Source organism: Aythya marila, assembly GCF_965140915.1.
Source record: "Aythya marila genome assembly, chromosome: 5".
NCBI lineage: Eukaryota > Metazoa > Chordata > Aves > Anseriformes > Anatidae > Aythya > Aythya marila.
Genome location: NC_139046.1, coordinates 27,521,689 through 27,539,737, shown reverse-complemented (window position 1 = coordinate 27,539,737; position 18,049 = coordinate 27,521,689). Strand labels below are relative to the sequence as shown.

Here is an 18,049-nt window from a genome sequence, read left to right as displayed (position 1 = left end):
ATATTTTTCTGACTCTCTCTTGCAAATTCTCAGCCTAGAGCACAGAATATATTTACCTCAGAGGTAAAATGTACATCAAGATATTTTCCTGTAAACCCGTATCTTTGGGCTTATTTCAAAATCCTGCTCATAGCTTTCCAGATAATCTAATTAACACTTCACCTACAATTAACTGCATTCAACCAGTAGAAAAGAACTTTTTTTTCTTCCAGAGAGAGGCAGTGCCAGAATTGTATATCCTACGGCAGCCATTCTTTCTCATTGCTTTTCAAGTAGAAGCTAGCAAAGAGGACCTGCAGCATCTGGCGAAACAGCATGGGTCACAACCAAATGAATATACTCAGATCAGTGCTGCCTCCAGAGTTACCATTCTTTGTGATTCCATTATCAGCTTTCAGACTGCTGGTGTTTTCCTCAAACACCCAGTTCCCACAGTTATACACAGCTATGAGAATTTTAAACCACCATTCAAAAAGAGAAAGACGTTTATGGCTTTTGTAGCTGTGGGGAAATGGACCAAAAATATCACCTCTAAAAGCTCTGTAATGAAAACAGATCAGTATAAAGTACCTGGGTCATTTTAATGCAAATCTAACTTGAGACACACTTGTCTTTCTTAGTAGCTGTTCTTTTCTTCCCCCTTTCAACTTCATCTCTCTACAAAAAGAATCATAAGCTCAAAAAGCCCTTAGCAAACACAAGAAAAAACATAGAACTGTCACACCTTGTATGTCAGAATAAGATACAGAATCATAGAATGCTTTGGGTTGGAAGGGACCTTAAAGACCATCTAATTCCAACCCCCCTGCTGCAGGCAGGGACACCTTTTCCACCAGACCCATCCAAATCTCTGGTGAGTTAGGGTCCTCCCTAACCTCTCAAAGGACGTTGGGAGCAAACTGCTCTATTTGCCTTTTCTTCTGGATGGCTCTGAAACACAGACACGGGTAGTTGCAAATAAACAGCAGAGACAGAAATCTATATTCTCTAATACATCTATCAAATACGGTTTTACTGTTGAAGAAAAGTTCGTACAGAGGGAAGGTTTAGAGACCTCTAGCTTTCATTCTATTGCACAGGAAATCACCACCTCTGCAGCTCAGGAATGAGTATACTCACAACATACTCCAAACAGAGCCTGACAAAAGAGGATGTGATGCTCAGCACCTTTGTGCTCCTGGGCATGTGCGAGCTCCTCTATCCCATAATCACATAATTCAGATATTACGATTGTCACAAAAGTCTCTGGAACAGGCTGGGCACAGTTAGCCTCACACAGCTGAACATTAGTTTCAGCATAGCCCTTATAAGTACACAGGAAGTGACTGAGGCAGGGGGAAAAAAAGATACACAAAAACAGAGAAAATGTATGTAAAGGCAGAGAAGAGGCTGGGAACAGAGACATGAAGGCAATGACCAGAACTTCCATACATCGCACTCACCCTCAGCAACGTCATCATCCACCATCAGCTTCAGGCTCTTTCCACGCCGAACAACTCGAACAGTGTGCCACTCGTTGTCATTGAGTTTCTGTCCAGCATAAAGAGTTTCAGGTCCCTTGCCTGGGGATGGTGATATGCAAGACAGTTAAAGTCAGACCCCAAATTAAGTTTAGTATTTGCCCAACTGGAAAGGTCGCTAAAATCAACCTGGTGTGATACAGGCTAGGAGACCATGTAAGTGTATTACAACCTGCAGTCAACCCTCAGGTACCTTCCCAGCTCTGAGGGAGTCAGGGTCATGCTTACTCTCAGAGAAGCGCATTGGTCCTCAGAGCCCAGTGGTCACACACCTCTTAAAAGAGGCAGAAATCTCTCTTATAGTATGGCACTCATTTCCAAACATAGCACTGTACTGGGCATTACAGTATTAGAAAAACAAACTGGTGACAGAAATAACACTAGAGCAGAGCCAGCATTTTACTTTTTTTTTTTTTTTTTTTTTTTTTCTTTCCTAAGAGCCTTCATTTACAACAGCTGCAAGGTGCTTAGGATTCTTTTCAACTTTAATTACACTGGTCTCCTAACACTTAGGTATAAACGCCAGGCTGGTTTCAGTCTTTCAGTCCCCAAAAATAAAAAAATAAAAAAAAAAAAACACCCAAAGAAACGAACAATAATAATAAAGACAGAAAGGCTTCCAAACACCACTCACCACCTGGCCGATTCCTCTAAGGTTGTTTCACAAAGCATCCTGGCCATACCCACACAGGGTGCTTGCTGGGCCCCCTGAACTTCATGTCACCATAGGTAAAGAGGAGCCCTTTCCCCTCCAAAAAGTTAAGCCACAGTTGTCCTTGCAAGCAATGCTCCTAGAAGAACAGCATTGGTGCTACCCGTATTTGTCCATTTTTGCTGCTTACCCATCACAGTTGACAGGTAATTACTTAAAACATTAATTGTTCAGATTACAGGACTGGAACACCTCGCTCCTGTCAAATGGTAAGTGAAGAATAGTGTGTGCTAAATTAAAACTGTCTATGCTCATTTCTGTACAGTACTCAGCTTTTTTTTTTTTTTTTTTTTTTTTTTTGGACATAGATATATCAGAGAAGTATCAGAGAAATGAAGCAGGAATTGTTGCTCGTCAGGTCTGGGCCCATTGCCCAAAATGGCAGAAGAGAAAACCCAAAAAAGGAAAAGCTACACCAGAGAAATAGGACAGGGACAATACTAAGAGCCACTACAGCTCACCTTACTGCACTGGTAAAACCAGATATCAGATACACAGATTATTTCTCCATGTTTGTTCAACAAAAATCCATTTTTTATTCAGATACTTTGAGCTGGTTACCACACAGTCCACCTTCACTGAAAGAGTACCCATCTCCAAGCAAAGCTCTGCACAAGGGAGATGTACCCACTCTGATCTGTGTTGTGGTGCTGACTAACAAGTAAGAGTAGCATGTTACAGAGTGAGACAGAATTGAAGAGGTAGAAATCATACCCAAGGACAGTAGGCAGCCCCCAGTGTGCATGCTGCCTAATTAGCAACATTATTGTAACTGCACCTTACTAAGGGGGATGCGGGCAAAGAAAACGTCTCATTTAGCTAGGATACAACATGGTAGGGAAACCTTACAGAATGAGATGACAGCAGAATGAACATTACATCTCTCAATAAGGGATCACACAGTTCATGTTAACAAAAAGGGAACTCAATTCGCTTTCAAATAAAGCCAATTGCTAACCAATTTTACCACAGAGCAAGAGGAAAAAAAAAAAAAAACTCTTTGCAAAGTGACTGAAAAAAAAAGTCATCCATAGATTTAAGAGGATAGGGAGTCATATACTGTAATTACAGACAATACCTCCTTGATAGGAGTCCCATAACCTCTGCAGATTTCCCACCTGTGTGCTAAAGGCAGACTGCACCACAAATGCAAACCTGACAGCTAGGTCATAGCCACAAAGTTTAACTTGTCTGTATCAACAGAACTTAAACTCCATTTAACGAAGTCCAAGAAAGTTATGCTAGATGTACATCAGTGGGAGCAGATACTGTCCCTGAGAGCATGTTACAAATGGATGCACCCGGACAGCCTGGAAAGGTAATGCCTACGTGAGAGCACACTGCAGCAGTTACTGTAGTTACACACAGCCACTTCCTCGGCCTAAATGAACCCCCTACCTGTGTGTTTTTGTAACACTACCTGACTTCAGGCAAACTGCAGGCAAAACGAGAGCAGCAAATGGCTTCACAGTGACCTTTTCCACAGGATGATTGTGGCTGCTAGGGCTAAACCGAGGGAAGGAGCCAGGTGGGCTGACTTGGCTGACCTGAAAACACAATGCTTTCTGCACAGCAGCTCTGTGCTCACCATGGATCAGCCACTCCAAGTGCTTGACCTCTTTGTTATCCCCTTTCAACCCCAGACTCACAAATAGGAGTCAGCAAAAAAAGAGCTGCTTTGGCTTGCCATTACTAACTTGATGCCCACTGTAACTCTTTCAAATGAAAATTGTGACAGTAACAGAAGCTGACTAGATTCACAGAAAATGTACCTTAACCAATTCAGAAATAAATTAATATGAATTTCAAGGCCTTCCAACTTCTTTCCAAATGAATGAGGTTGTCTACAAATGAGATTCCTATTTAGAAGTGGTTAATAGTTTGTGCTAATAAATTTGAAAAGCAAGCACAGCAAAATAAATGATTCCACATTTACTAGTCTGTCTTGATCATGTCTTGATCGATTTAATATTTAATCCATCAAGAAAATTTAAAATACTTTTGTTTATGCACAAGTCTTCATTTTGTATGGAATAACAGGCATGAGCTTCTTTTGGTAGGGTTACCCAAACAACGTGTACCAAAAAACATGTGTACATGGGACTGCTCAAGAGCATTCATCAGATGTGAAATTCAGACGAGCACTTCCAAAAGGTATTTTTACTCCATTCAAACTGTTTTGTTTTCACATGCTTTGAAGACATTTCTGCAGCAGGTGGGTTGACCCAAAAAAAAACCAGCAAAATTGTGCCTGCATTTTTCAGTTGACAGTGTGCAAATGAATTGCTGCTCCCTGAGTGAACTCCCACTGAACTCAAAGCAGTTCAGCAACTGCACTTGGGGATTGCTACCTCTGGGTGCCAAGCCTCATCTCACTGAGCAGGATGACTGCATGTGCTGCTACCATATAGTCATATGTGGTCAGCTTTTAAAAAGAGGAAGACTTCTGATCCAACACTTGTGGCTGCTTCAGAATAAGAAGAAATAGTTCATGTGTAGTGGTGAGGATCAAGTGCTCTCCCTGAACATGCAGTAAGGCATTTGTATGGTCTTACAGCTAAACGCAGCAGCAAGTGTTTGGCCAAGGAAGACAGATTTCCCCCTTCAAGCTGTCCTGCACCTCTCTCACCCTTCATCTATAATGCAGGTGTAGGAAGTGGCAAAGCAAAGGTTAGCTGGACAGAGAAGAAAGTCAAAGATATGAGTCTTCCCCTCGTGCAACAGTCTTTTATCATAAAAGACAAGGAACCAGAAAAAGAGGCAGCAGTGTTAGAAGTTGGGTGCCTGGCAACACTTTCTATTTATAATGCTTCTGATGAGATAGCAGCTGGGCATTAAGCAATTTTTGCATTTTGTTTCATTTCTGAGTGAGAACAAGAAAGATGTAACATAACAGGGAAAAAAAAATTGCTACTTTCACAATAAATTAACTATTAAGCTAACAGAGTCTTGCCCACCCTGAGAACACGTGTCTCTGGCCTTCTTGGTCATTCCACCCCCCTAACGACCTCTAATGAGTAGCATATCGCTCAAGTGAGCACTATCCTCATGAAGCAGGCTAGTGTGTATTCCTTCAGTGTAGGGGCAAACACTACTTTATCAGAAATCCACCTGCAGTTCAGGCTTCCTGAGCAAAGATTCCTTGACTCAGCTGCCACAGCTCCTCCTTACCACCTCGTAAATCATCTGAAATCTTGTCAATAAGCATGCACATTGCATTTATATCAAATAACTAGTATATGCTTTCAAACAGAGAAACTCATTCTGGTCAGCCCAGGATGTCCAATTTTTTATTTCTCTAGCATAGGTACACTGTTGCTAATTAATAGCTTGGCCCCACTAGACTATGTAAGCAGCAAGAATAGCCATACTGAAGTACAAACAAAAAGAAATTCATGCTCTCTGAAAAAAAAAAGTTGCTTTCCATCTGGCCCCAAGAGCTTGCTCATTTAGAGCAAATAACCGGTCAGAGGGCTGCATTTAAAATCATAGCTCAGAAAGCATCAGCTGTTTTGGCTACCAGCACACAGAATTTCCCTACTCTGAAATGCAAAGGAGAAAGAAGGTTAATCCTCTCACCATTTTCTCACAGGTGGATCAAAGAGCGTGCCTTTACTCTCAGTGCAGGCTGTCATTATCTGATCCATTTATATGATTAAAACAGACTTCATGAAACAAGGCTATCTTCATTACTGCACACCTTATCGAACATTACAGAAGAGGTCAAACATATCAAAAGACAACCAGAAAGGACATTGTCAGACTGATGAGAATGAGAAAGGCTCTTCCTCATTACAGTTACAACAATAAATTCTACAGTGGTAAACAATACTTTGAGAGATGACCCACAGTAATAATAGAAACTTTTATTTAAAAAATAATAATTTATTTAGAATGCTCAGCTGCTATCAAAGCTTTGTTCGCTGGCAGTAGACTTTTTTATGTCTGTTTTATACAGGGCAACATTGCTCAAAAACGCCATCAGCATCCCAAGGGAAGGATGAGGGTTTTTTTTTTTTATTTATTTTTTCCTCTTGCTCTGCCTTCTAGAGATGGACAGTAAGGTTGTTTTTACCCACATGTTAACATAACATGATTCACTGTGAAAAACTTGTGCACAGGTCTGTGAAACATGAGAATGAATCATGAGACAACCTGGACAGATTCCCTCGAAGCTTTCAGGAAAAAGGACCAAGCCCAGTTAGACCTTATTCAGCTATTCCTTAAATATTTAGATGTGGCTAGCAGAACTGCAGAGTGGTTGCCTTCATTGCAGCCCCAAGAGTGTGACACTGAATGGTCATGTTACAATGCCAAAGGAAAGAACTGGAAAATTTTTATGATGAACATAATAATGAACATTAGGCAGCCAGTTACTGCAATATCACTTGAAGATGCTACAGCAAGATGTCAAACTCTATTTCTATACATATTTTCCAATACAAAAATTCCCAACCTTTTTTTTCACCCCAAATGATATTAACATTTTAAAGATATAGGTTTTATATACGCTGAATATATATAGCATATATATATATATGAATATAGCAATGTACATGAAATAATTATGCAGAATGTTATGCAATATCTACCATATTGTCCTATAAAATATAAAACCTTTTTTTCATTATTTTTTCAAAAGATGGGCAAAAGAAACTCTAGGCCCAAAGATACTCAGCCACAATTTCTAGAGACAGTTTCAATTAAGGCAAAAAGGAATCAGATGTGGGTGCAAAGATAAAGCAGCTGCGACATGTTCTCACCCCTTTATGACTTCACAAAATGTGAAGAGTTCCTAAAGAGGGCAGGGCAAACATTAAAGTACAAGCAGGGCCCAAAAGGATATCTGGCAGCTGCCATGGAAACCTTCAATACATTTTGGTTTTGGATTAATATAAATAGTATGAATTTTGTTGGTGTTTTCAGGTAGCAGTAATATTGACAAGAAGTTTTTGACTGACATCTGCTGTCCAACTCAGGAGCATTGTTAATTGCTAGGAAACAACTGGCAACCTCAGACTCTCGGCATATTGCAGACATAGGTAGATAACTCGGTCAAATTAACACTTTCACATACATACACATTTGTTTTGCTCATATACAGGTTTTAGAATTCCCATTTTCAAGGCTGCTAACAAGGAATAAAGAGTTTCACTTCCCTGCAGTACCTTCAACCGGGCTACCTTACCTGTACCGGGCTTTTCATTTCCTCAAGGAACATGATCATCTCCAAGTATTACAATAAGTTAAACAAAACATAACATACATTAAAAAAACTACTTTTATCAGGCTTTACAGAGAAGTTGTTTACACCTACACAGAGCAGCTTCACTGGGAAATCAATATACTTGAACATGGTTTACACCAGTCTACCCAGAAACCAAGTTTAATTACTTACATTTGTACAGCAATATAAAAGTGCATACACAAAAACCTTTAGATGTACCCTGAATCAGTTATCCTCATAAGAGCAAATGAGAATCCCAACCCCAGCAGCCAAACTCATTAAGTGCATGAAATTTATTCAGCAAATAAATCAAAAGTAGCAAGACTATTCTACTCGTTCTTTCAGAAACATACCTCTGGGTCCCTAGAAACTCGATGAAAAATAAGTTAAGCTAGATTTAGTTCTTTGGATACCAAGTATTTTAAAAAGCCTTAAAAAAAAACTAATTAAATATATATGTACACATACATACACACAAGCACTTACATATGTTCCTTGCTTTTTTATAAATACTGGTAGCACCACTATGGATGACTATTGCTTTCTTTTATAGGCACCCTAGCCAGTAACTGTATTAAGACTCAGATGGATGCAAGCAGCATTTAACATGAAAACAGCTTGCTCAGAAGGCTCTCAAACAACACAGTGCAGAAATTATGTTGTGTGTCTTCCACTCAGTATGAAAAAAGCTTGTGATTAAGAATGAAAAAAGGAGACAGTCTGGTCACGTACATGGTACAGGTCACATACCTGGCACAGACTGTGCTTGTGCCGTTTTTCCACCAAGGGCAGTGGGTCATTCCCCTTGTTTGCCTCAATTTCAGTCCTGTTGTATTTAATGTTTCTAGAGACTATGTAACTACTGCATGTGTCTACCAAAGAATGTTTTTTAAAAAGACACCAAGGAAACATTTGTGTTAACCATCATTGGGAAGGATCAGTTTTCGGATTAAATGGGAGACTAGAAATGAAAGAAGTTTTTAATGTTTTTTTTTTTTTTTTTAAATATATATATATATATATTAATTTCCTATTCAAGATACTAATTTTTAATGATAGCAGATGGCTTCCCATTCTTAGCAAAAAAGTTATTTATTGGGGAGTTATTCCCACTTCTAAGGAAAGCGATTTATATTTCTAACCAGTGAGGTCAAAAAAGGATGTGTAAGTACAAAAAAAAAAAAAGCATTCATGCTTTTAAAATTAAGATTTACAACAGTTTAATTAAATTAACTTCAAAGTGAGCTCAGTCAGACTGTCTTTACCTTCATCTTTAGTTAGGACTGTGGCACAAAGCACTCGAGCCACAACACAACATCCTTCTGCTCCCAATCGATGAGAACAACCGAAACATCAGGGTCGGTGCAAAGAACTCAGAAGATGCTATATCGTGACTGATCTGCAGTTTGCCTAAGGAAATACTTGTACGTGCCATACTGACAGGGCAAAGCTCAGGAGATCTGTCTGTGGATGCATGGCAGGCAGGGAGGCAGCCAGGGAGCAGCTTCCAGTGCAGCCACTGCAGAGCAGCCACCAGAGGGCAGCGCCCGGCCTCACGAGGTGGTAAGGCAGGACGGGACTGCTGCTGAAATAGTTACCTTACAATTATGCACACATTTTTGCAGACCACAACAGTAATAAAGAGGTAAAGAAATCCTGTTTTAAGCCAGCTTTACATTTGATTAGCTTTCTGCTGATGCAGTGCTAGTCAAAGCAAGCCTCAGGCATAATGAGCACAGAGAGCGAATTCTTCTGTTTACTCCTGGGCAGAAATAATAGTATGGGTACCCAAACCGTACAGCTTCTCACTAATCTCCTCAATTGGTTGCTCAGTTCATCTGTGTCTCAAACAGTAAGTAAGTAAGGTAATTACAGTTTCTCCTCATGTTTAGTTTCACGTCTCCCCACAAAAACAAGAATCAATGATAGCGAGAAAAAGATGCTGGAGGCAAGGCTGCGACAACTGGAGTGAGCCTCACCACATAGCTCACAGGCGTGCACATAATGGAAATCTGACTGCTTACTGCCTAGACAAGTTTCAAACTACTCCAAGGGAAAAACACGTGAATGAAATGTATGAGCCTCCACAACAAGTATCCCCAAAAGTTCTTTGCTGCTGTTACATTAGTAAGGAACTCCATTACAAGAGGCTGTCTTCTCGTGTGGTGAGCCTTCTCGTAGTCTAACGGCTCTTACTACTTCATTGGAAGGAATTATTTGAATTTTGGAATTATCTGATCGTGGTCAGAGCTTTTGTGCTTTTCTGAGTGTGGTGATTTTTTTTTCCCCAAGTATTATACCTGCTACTTCTCATCTAAGTCTGAAAAGTGAGGAGATCAGAAAGCAAGACAAAGCAGCTGAGATGGGGAAAAATACAGGAATAGCAGTACAGTGCCTCCCAGTAATGGTACCTGTGTGTTTCAGCAAGGGATCAGAGACCACTTTAACAGCAGGGTAGCATCTTTGTTCCCCTCTCCTAGAGCACAAAAAAACGGCAAGGGCAGGGGCTCCTCTTCCCAAAGACATGGTTGAACAGATGGTTGAGTCAGAAGGATAAAAAAAAAAAAAAAAAAAAAAAACAGGTCTTTGGAGCTCCAGTCCCAAACATTACTTAAAGAAAGCTGTTTAAGGAACACTGTGACCCTCATTAGCTGTGTAGTATCAGAGCAGAAGACACTCCTGCTACAGAGCACTTCATTATTCAAATACCAAGGGCAAAGACCAGAGACACTGAACATACAAAGGACCTACATTTTTCATTTCAGGTACCTCTGTGGCACCCATATGCCTGAGGCATTACATGTGCATGCGAGTTCTCTCTGGTTGCTACGACTATTACATGACCTAGCTTCAGGCCCCTCCAACAGCATAACAGTCAGTATCATTAAAGTTATGTCCAGATACAATTACAAAACCACCAGGATTCATCATGTCCAGGCAGTGGAAAGCCTTGCGTGCACTCTTGAGGTTTAGTTCCCTTTCCGCAATGCTGCCTCTTTACTGAAGTCCACCACTTATTTCAACCTATGGTGCCAACCAAACAGTTTTAAAATTCTCTGTTGGCTATTAGCCAGTATTTATATCTGAGAACCCCAGACATACCGTGAGGTAGAACATCCTACATGTATGCGTATAAATCATATTACCAACAAATGCAAATAGCAACCCAAAACCACAAGTGGAGACCTTGCATTTTCAGATGTTAACATTAAACCACATGTTACTGATAGTTCACATCGGTCCCCTTTTCCTCACTGAGAAACTCTGGTGGAGAAGGATGGTAAGTGGCATTTCAACCTCCAGGCAAGAGACTCCTACTTTTGCTTAAGGAGCTATCAGGGAAAGATCACAATCACTAGCTTCTGGAAAGCTGAGAGATCAGCAGTGCAAACTGAAGTGTTTAATGTGAAAGACATAAAGCCTATCTCAAAGAGTTATCTTCCACATGAAATGGAATAGAGCCCTTAGCTGCTGTTATCTTTTGAAGAGTCATTGACTACTTTCCTGGCCCTTAAGTAGAAATGGTTAGTACAAGATAGTAACCACATGGCAATACATCTGATGCTATCCTACCTGAAATCATCTTGGTATTCCAGGTAGACAGAGCATTGCTATGTACTTTATTATTTAAGGGAAACTGTTTCAGTAACGACCATGTTTCCAGCTTATATACGAGATAACTATGACCCAATAAAAACACAATGGGAAGATATTACTAAATTGTCCTATACAGAGATACGGAACAGTCTCTCCAAACATCCCCTTGTCCTTTCTCTTCTTGAGTTGCAAGCCAAACCCTTTTTTGGTTTGTTTTGCTGCTGTCCTCTAAGTCTTTCATTTACATTTTAATATTTATAGAGTTCCTCGTTTCTTCAGGACACTACAATGTTAATGCATCCTTTACAAAACCGGGGGATACTGCTGACCATGTTTTATGAGGCAGAAAATGAGGCCAAGTTGTGGTGCCCGAAGTGTCACAGCACGAGCTTGGATCCTCTTGAATAAATATTCTCCTTTCCCTTTCACACGTTTTGCAAAACAGTTATCAAGCCTGATTGGCATTTGGAAGCCATATCTACACTTACTACCGACTTTAAGACTAAACATGTGCCGAGCACCCATGAGAGAAGCTGTTTGGAAATCTAGCGTCAAATAATATATTTCATGCTATTTAACCCTTTTGCTTCCAAAACCCTATCAGCAGGGGGTCACAATACATACTGCCAAAAGAATTGGAACCTTGCTAGCAGAAAGCCACTCAAGTCACAGCAACAAGATTTGTATCACCAATGGAAATCAGATACTTACAGACATCACCAATCTCCAGTCCACTGGAAGCATACACTTGTCCCCTTCACCTGAACTGAGAAACCCTGATGAGGAGACTGACAAGCATTACTTAGATCTGCAGGCAAGAGGCTCTTGGTTTAGCTTATGGAGCTATCAAGGAAGGATCATATGCTTCTGGAAAGCTGAGGGATCAGCAGTGCAAACTGAAGGATAGTTGAGGATTTACAGATAAAGATGACATATGAGGCAAGTATTGAGAAATCCTTTGAAATTCAGATTTTAAAGTCACAGCTTTCGTGTCAGCTAAGGAGTGTGTAAAGGAAAAAATACACTGGGGAAAAAGGGAAATGGATGGTAAAGCTAAGCCTACGTGTCTTTAAACACATCCACACCTCTCTGCCCCCAGAGCTCCCAATGACAGTTTCCAATACCCAAAGTGATGCTATCCTTCTTCTCAAACGTATCACCTGAGTCACTTAATTTCATGCGTATGCCCTCATACAAACCTTATATATTTCATACTACAGCCATTTGTAAGCCTGTTATCACTAGAATTAAATAGGATTGCACCAGACACTTAATTGGAAGGAAGCATCCTGGAACAGCTGAGGAAAGATGAGGCAGAAGCCAGCAGATCTCTTCCCACCAGGAAGTAGACTGTAACAGTACTGTTAGCATCTTGGGTCTCCTTTTCTTGCTCAGCACACAGACAAGATCACACTCATATTCAAAAGAGAAGATCTTTTACAGAGAAAAAGAAAGATTCTTGTTTAATGCACAGATAAGGACACAAGCACAAGGAAAAAAAAGAGGTAAACTTCTTGAGATCAGCCGATATCTGGGTGTGTTAGTTAGCTTTTTCAATTACAAGGTTTATTAATTCTTACATACCACATTTAAAAGAGCAGTAGTACCCAGCATTGTAAAGACACTGAAGGAAAAAAAAAAATCTAGTTGTGCTGGGATTACATATTAGTTCAAGCTGTTCCAGAGGCACTTAAGCAATAAGACTGTTTGACTATCAAGCAATAGAATACATTAGCCTCTGGCTAAGTTGTACAAAGAGGAGAATTTGATTAATGGCATAAGCTGGTCAAACATCTCTCTAGCACTTTCATTTCCCACTGAAAGCTTACTGACAAGTGTATTCAGTTTCCACTGTAAATTTGGAAAGACAGAATTTTAGTCTGTGAAAAAGGTTACTTCTCCATGTTGCATTTTAAAAGACACACAAAAACACCACCAGCACAGCCTTGTTATTTCTTCATGCTGCTTGTTAGGGAAGGAGGTAGGGGTTATTACAGGGATGGGTACATTAGACACACCTCTCACCCATGCATTTTTCCCCTTGACGTCTATTTCTAGCCAGTGAACAGCTGGTGTCCTGAATTGTTGAACAAACCATTATTTCTTAGTTCTGTCCTTCACAGGAGCACTGTGAAACCCATGCATTCATGAGCAAGCTTCATGAAATTGTATAAAACCTGATTGGAATGAACCGATGTTGTAACACCACTACCATTTACATAGGCCACACATTTAACAGACCCAAGCTTGGAGAATGAAGATCAGACTTCAGAAGGTTCCCGTTACCAAATCTAGAAATGTACTTATTCTTCAGGAGTCAGGTTTTACAGAAGTAAAAACTGGAATCTGTAAGCATTACACTTGATCTCACCTAATTCTTCTGAAATCAAGCACTGTGTAATACTCTGCAGAACCGTAGGCCAAGCTTTTCTTTTCTTCTTCAATAGTATTGCTAATTAATGGTTTAGATCAATGGATCCTAAACTATTCTCTCACTAGTTTGTAAATTCATACCAAGTATAACATTTCCAGTTAGTCTGATAATGATCTGGATGGCCTATATGAAACTGATGGCCAAGAAATTTTCCCTACTCGACTGGGATTTATCACTTAATGGTTAAGGGAACCACAGAAGACTGCTTAGAAAATACTAATCTGAGTGCTCTGCATCTGTGTGATACTCTCACAGATTGAGTCTTAACATCCTATTCTCTATTTCAATTGCTGGTGACATATCCTAGCAAAGTACTTCAGCGTCTGGAAGACAAATCTAATGTCTTCCTGTCGTCTATTTGATGTACACCAAAAGAGGGAAGGGAAAGAAAGTGAAGAAAAGAAACAAGTTTGAAACCAACATCATCTAGCTGTTCTGTAAACAACAACAAAGAACCAAGCAAAAACCCCAAACCCCAAGCCAAGAACACTTCTGACCGCTAAATAAATATATTTCAACATCACACACATTGCTTTATTATTTGTTAATGCACAGGTCTAACACCGATGCCTCACTGTTCGCCCCCCTCCCACCTTTTTGGAGAGGGAAGAAAAATGAAGTTCTGACCCATTTTCATTGCAAAGATTAACAATCTCACATTGAGAGCAGCTCCGTTCTAATAAAATAAGCCTCAAAGTCAATGATTGCTGAATTTTCAGAGGTGCTGAATGGGAACAGTAAAGCACACTGCTCTTGAACATTAGCAAAGTACATACATTTAAATCCTCAGTAAATGACAGAGCACTGCTATATTTCATCTCCAACTTTACAAGAAACAAATATTTACAGATACAGCTTTTATTCGCTTTCAAGTCCAGTTTTAAAAGATAGCTAAGAATTTGTGTAATTAAGAGCATGCTTAAAACCAAATGGGTAAAAAGAAGTTTTACCTATAAAGCAAACTGTTTGTACAACCCTGCAGGCAACTGGGTCACTTTTAACATCACTTAATGCTGCCATGGTAATTTCAATAAGGTAGAGTGTAAAAGAAGTGCCAGGAGCTACTGCAATGAGTTGGAAATAAAGGACTTCTAATTTCTCATTCAACTTCAGTAGCATTGCCAAACAAAACAGCTTCTAGTTTTATACCAAAACTGACTTTCAATGATGTATCAAATGCAGGCACGTGGTTTCGTGCAAAGAACAACGAAAAGCGTATTTGTATCAGTACAGCAACACTGGACAACCATCTGGATCAGCAAATTTACTTTTATATTTATAGTCAACTTAGCAAGAGCCACATAGTCAAAAACGATGCACAAAACATCTGTTCTCCCATCCACACAAAGAAATATTCCCTCAGCATATACACAAATGGAATCTGAAAATGCACCTTCTCTGTGAATTTCCTCTTTGAGTCACATCTGATTAGCTACTGCAGAATGCTAGCTGACACAAAAATAATGCTGTATGTATTTTTGATTATGACATTAAGGCGAATATGCAAACATATGCACAGAAGAGTTGGACCAGAGAGGTGCTGCCACAGCACAGATCACATTTGGCACTGAGGAACACAAAGAACAGGAGGCTGCTTTGGTTCAGTGAACAAATTGGAAACATCAGAGGAAGGAAAACAAAAATCACTTCAGGCCAGTCTGAAAATGTCCTTGTTTTTTTTTGATCAAAACTTGCCCCCTCAAAAGACAACTTCAGAAACACTTCTGCTTGGAGTTTATAAAAGTCAAAACTGAAAAGGGCTGAAGCACTCAGTCACTGCCTTCTGAGCTGTGCTAGTCAGTGACAAGGTCTGCCCCCAGGCTTACAAAGTTCCCGACATACATAAATTTACAGGATCAGAGAGGTTGCATCCAAATGTACTACGGGATTCAGCTGCTGCCAATGCAAAAGCACCTACCACCACCTTTGAAAGGTTGCAGTGACAGAAGAAGGTCCAAAGTGACAATTTCATTATTACTATTTTTTTTAAGCTGGCCTTGGTTTGAGCCATGAGTTGGACTGGAGACTTCCAGATATCCCTTTCCAACCCAAATTGTTTTGTGAAAACATTTTGTTCCACTGGTAACCAAAAGTTGTATTTTCACTGACTGGGAAAAGAGATAATTTTAGAATAAATTTAATTTTGAGACATTGTTAAAAATGAGAAGTCAACATATTTTTATATTAAATGTCATAATATTTATGTTTGCCATTTTCTTTTTCATAAGCACTTGCCAACTCCAAACTAAATTCACAAATAGATCCAGTCAACATAAATCTGCACTTTTCAGCTAATAAACTGTTCAAATGAAAACACTTCATCTAGTTCTACTTGGCAGCTTCTTTCAGCAGTACTACTGCTGAGAAAAATACAGAATATTTTTTGAGAAAAAGTTCTATTCAGAGAAGCTGCATATAAAGTTAACCACTTCATGCAAAGCCTATGGACTAATGTCCTTATTTACAAGTATCTATTTAGCTAATCTACCAACACAAAAATGTACTTTTCAGACATCAAAACCAACCCCACAAGCCTGTATTACGATCCAAGATGACTGGTCCCATAAATTAAGGTCTATGAACTTCAGCTGACCAGTAGCCACCTTCTGTATCGAAATTTTTCCTTTGCAATGTATCCTTCAAAAGGTATGGGTCTTTACAGTATAATATTGTATAGTGCAATACCTACAGAAATAGGTTTTTACCTATAAACATCAGTAATCAGAGGGAGCTGACCCTTACCATAATGACCTTGGTTCTTCTGGACTTAATACAGAGAGACTTGTCCAAGTGCTTCCCACACTCCCCATCCTCAGGGGAGGCCAAGTCTCCCCCGAACAAGCAGTCCCACGAAGTTACCCACGTCCCCTCTGGGTGCCACTCACCACAGGAGTGATTCAACTCAAGTCTTGCTCAGTCAGTTATTAGATGTGAATCCTGCGATACATGCAGGGGCTGTCACTGGAAGGAAGCTTTAACGTCTCAATTTCTCCACCAGCCCACCTAAGGCAAAACAGGTTATATTGCCAATGCACCTGACCTGGCAAGTTTCCTCTAAAAGAGAAAGCACAAGGACACATTTTCCCCACAGTCAGTTCATCCTGAGCAAATACTGCTAACTACACATTAAGCACACTTTGCAAGGCCATGCAGAGCAGTGGCTGAACCCCCTTACCAAGACTTCATCTGTACAAGTTCTCAATTTCCTTCTTCAAAGTGTCAACACATTTATTAACACAACAAGATGAGGAAATGCGATCACAGCTAGAAATGAGGTATTTATTTTGTCATACCCAAACTTGACTTGCAAAGAATGATACATTTTTCTGTCTGCCAGACTCACACCAATGCCACACAATCACTTCACTGGCTTTAGGCCAAAGACCTGCTATGCTGGTACCTTATATACTCTGTTAATAATCAGTTTCATAAAAAACAGAGTAGGTTTCAGTCTGAGTAGGTCCAGTGCCTTTTGTCATTGGTATTTGGGGTGGAATTAGCATAAGGCTGGGTTTAGACAGGCTTTCATTAATGCAAAGAAGGCTTTTGCTAGACACCACTCTGAAGCAAGTGAAGCATGTGCACAGATGTTGGAAGAAACGGTGGGGAAATGCAAAGTAAAGAGATAAGGAATTTTCCAAACATGCTGATCCTGAAGTTTCACCGCCACCCCTTCCTCCTTCTTTATTTTCTGTTTATCTACATCCAAATGGGCAACATGCTGGCTGTGCAACAGGCCAGAATATGGTGAACAGGCCAATCCCACCACGCAGTCTGTCACTCATAAAATGCCCTATGATTTTAGTTCTGAAGTCTAAAGACACAAGGGATAAAGAATCTCAGTAATGAGTACAGATTGGCAACACTCAGACAGGCCTTGATTCCATTATAAACACAAAAACGGAGCAAAATATACATGGGAGCAAAATACATATTTATAATAATTTATAGATCTATGAAACTTAATCATCGCAAGTCTTTCCTGGAAGAAAATAGCAAGAATTTCCTGGAAAGCAATGCAGACAAGAACTAGGGTAAAGGAATACCCTGGAAATATCATGAGATGATATCAGTGAAATGGAAGATGTTATATATTCTTTCATGTCTAGGGACTCAAAGACAACCCTACACAGGATATAAATCAGCTAGACATTACCCCTTGAACAGCTTAAATAGCATCCTAACTGTAGGCTAGGTATATCAATGGAAAGGCACAACTTATGATCAATTATCTTCCAATTTAACAATTATAAGAAGCTATCAATTACCTTATGTCAGAATTCTTTCTAAAAAAAAAAAAAAAAAAAAAAAAAAAAAAAAAAAAAGGAGCATTTCTAAAGGCTTTGAGGGAAACCTCAACATTGCAGACAGGCTGCAAAGCCATTGGGAATTTGGACTTTAGAACACATGCAAAATTTATTCAAACTCGCAGAACTCAAACACAGAGTTAGTTCCAGCTGACGCATTGCGCTTCCCTGTCGCTACAGATACATAACAGATACAAGAAGTGACCTCAAAAAGCTTTATATTTAAATAGTCACCGACTAAATCAGAGGCAT

At 39.7% G+C, this 18,049-nt stretch overlaps 1 protein-coding gene across 4 annotated transcripts in view; it reads right to left on the bottom strand.

Annotated features, from left to right (window-relative positions):
- The window catches only part of NRXN3 (neurexin 3), a 934,456-nt gene that overhangs the window by 562,590 nt on the left and 353,817 nt on the right, over window positions 1-18,049 (bottom strand). For all 4 annotated transcript variants that reach the window (XM_082761542.1, XM_082761545.1, XM_082761544.1 and 1 more), the window contains one exon: window positions 1,443-1,562. In XM_082761542.1, the coding sequence (XP_082617668.1) occupies window positions 1,443-1,562 (120 nt within the window). The remainder of the gene's footprint in view (window positions 1-1,442; window positions 1,563-18,049) is intronic.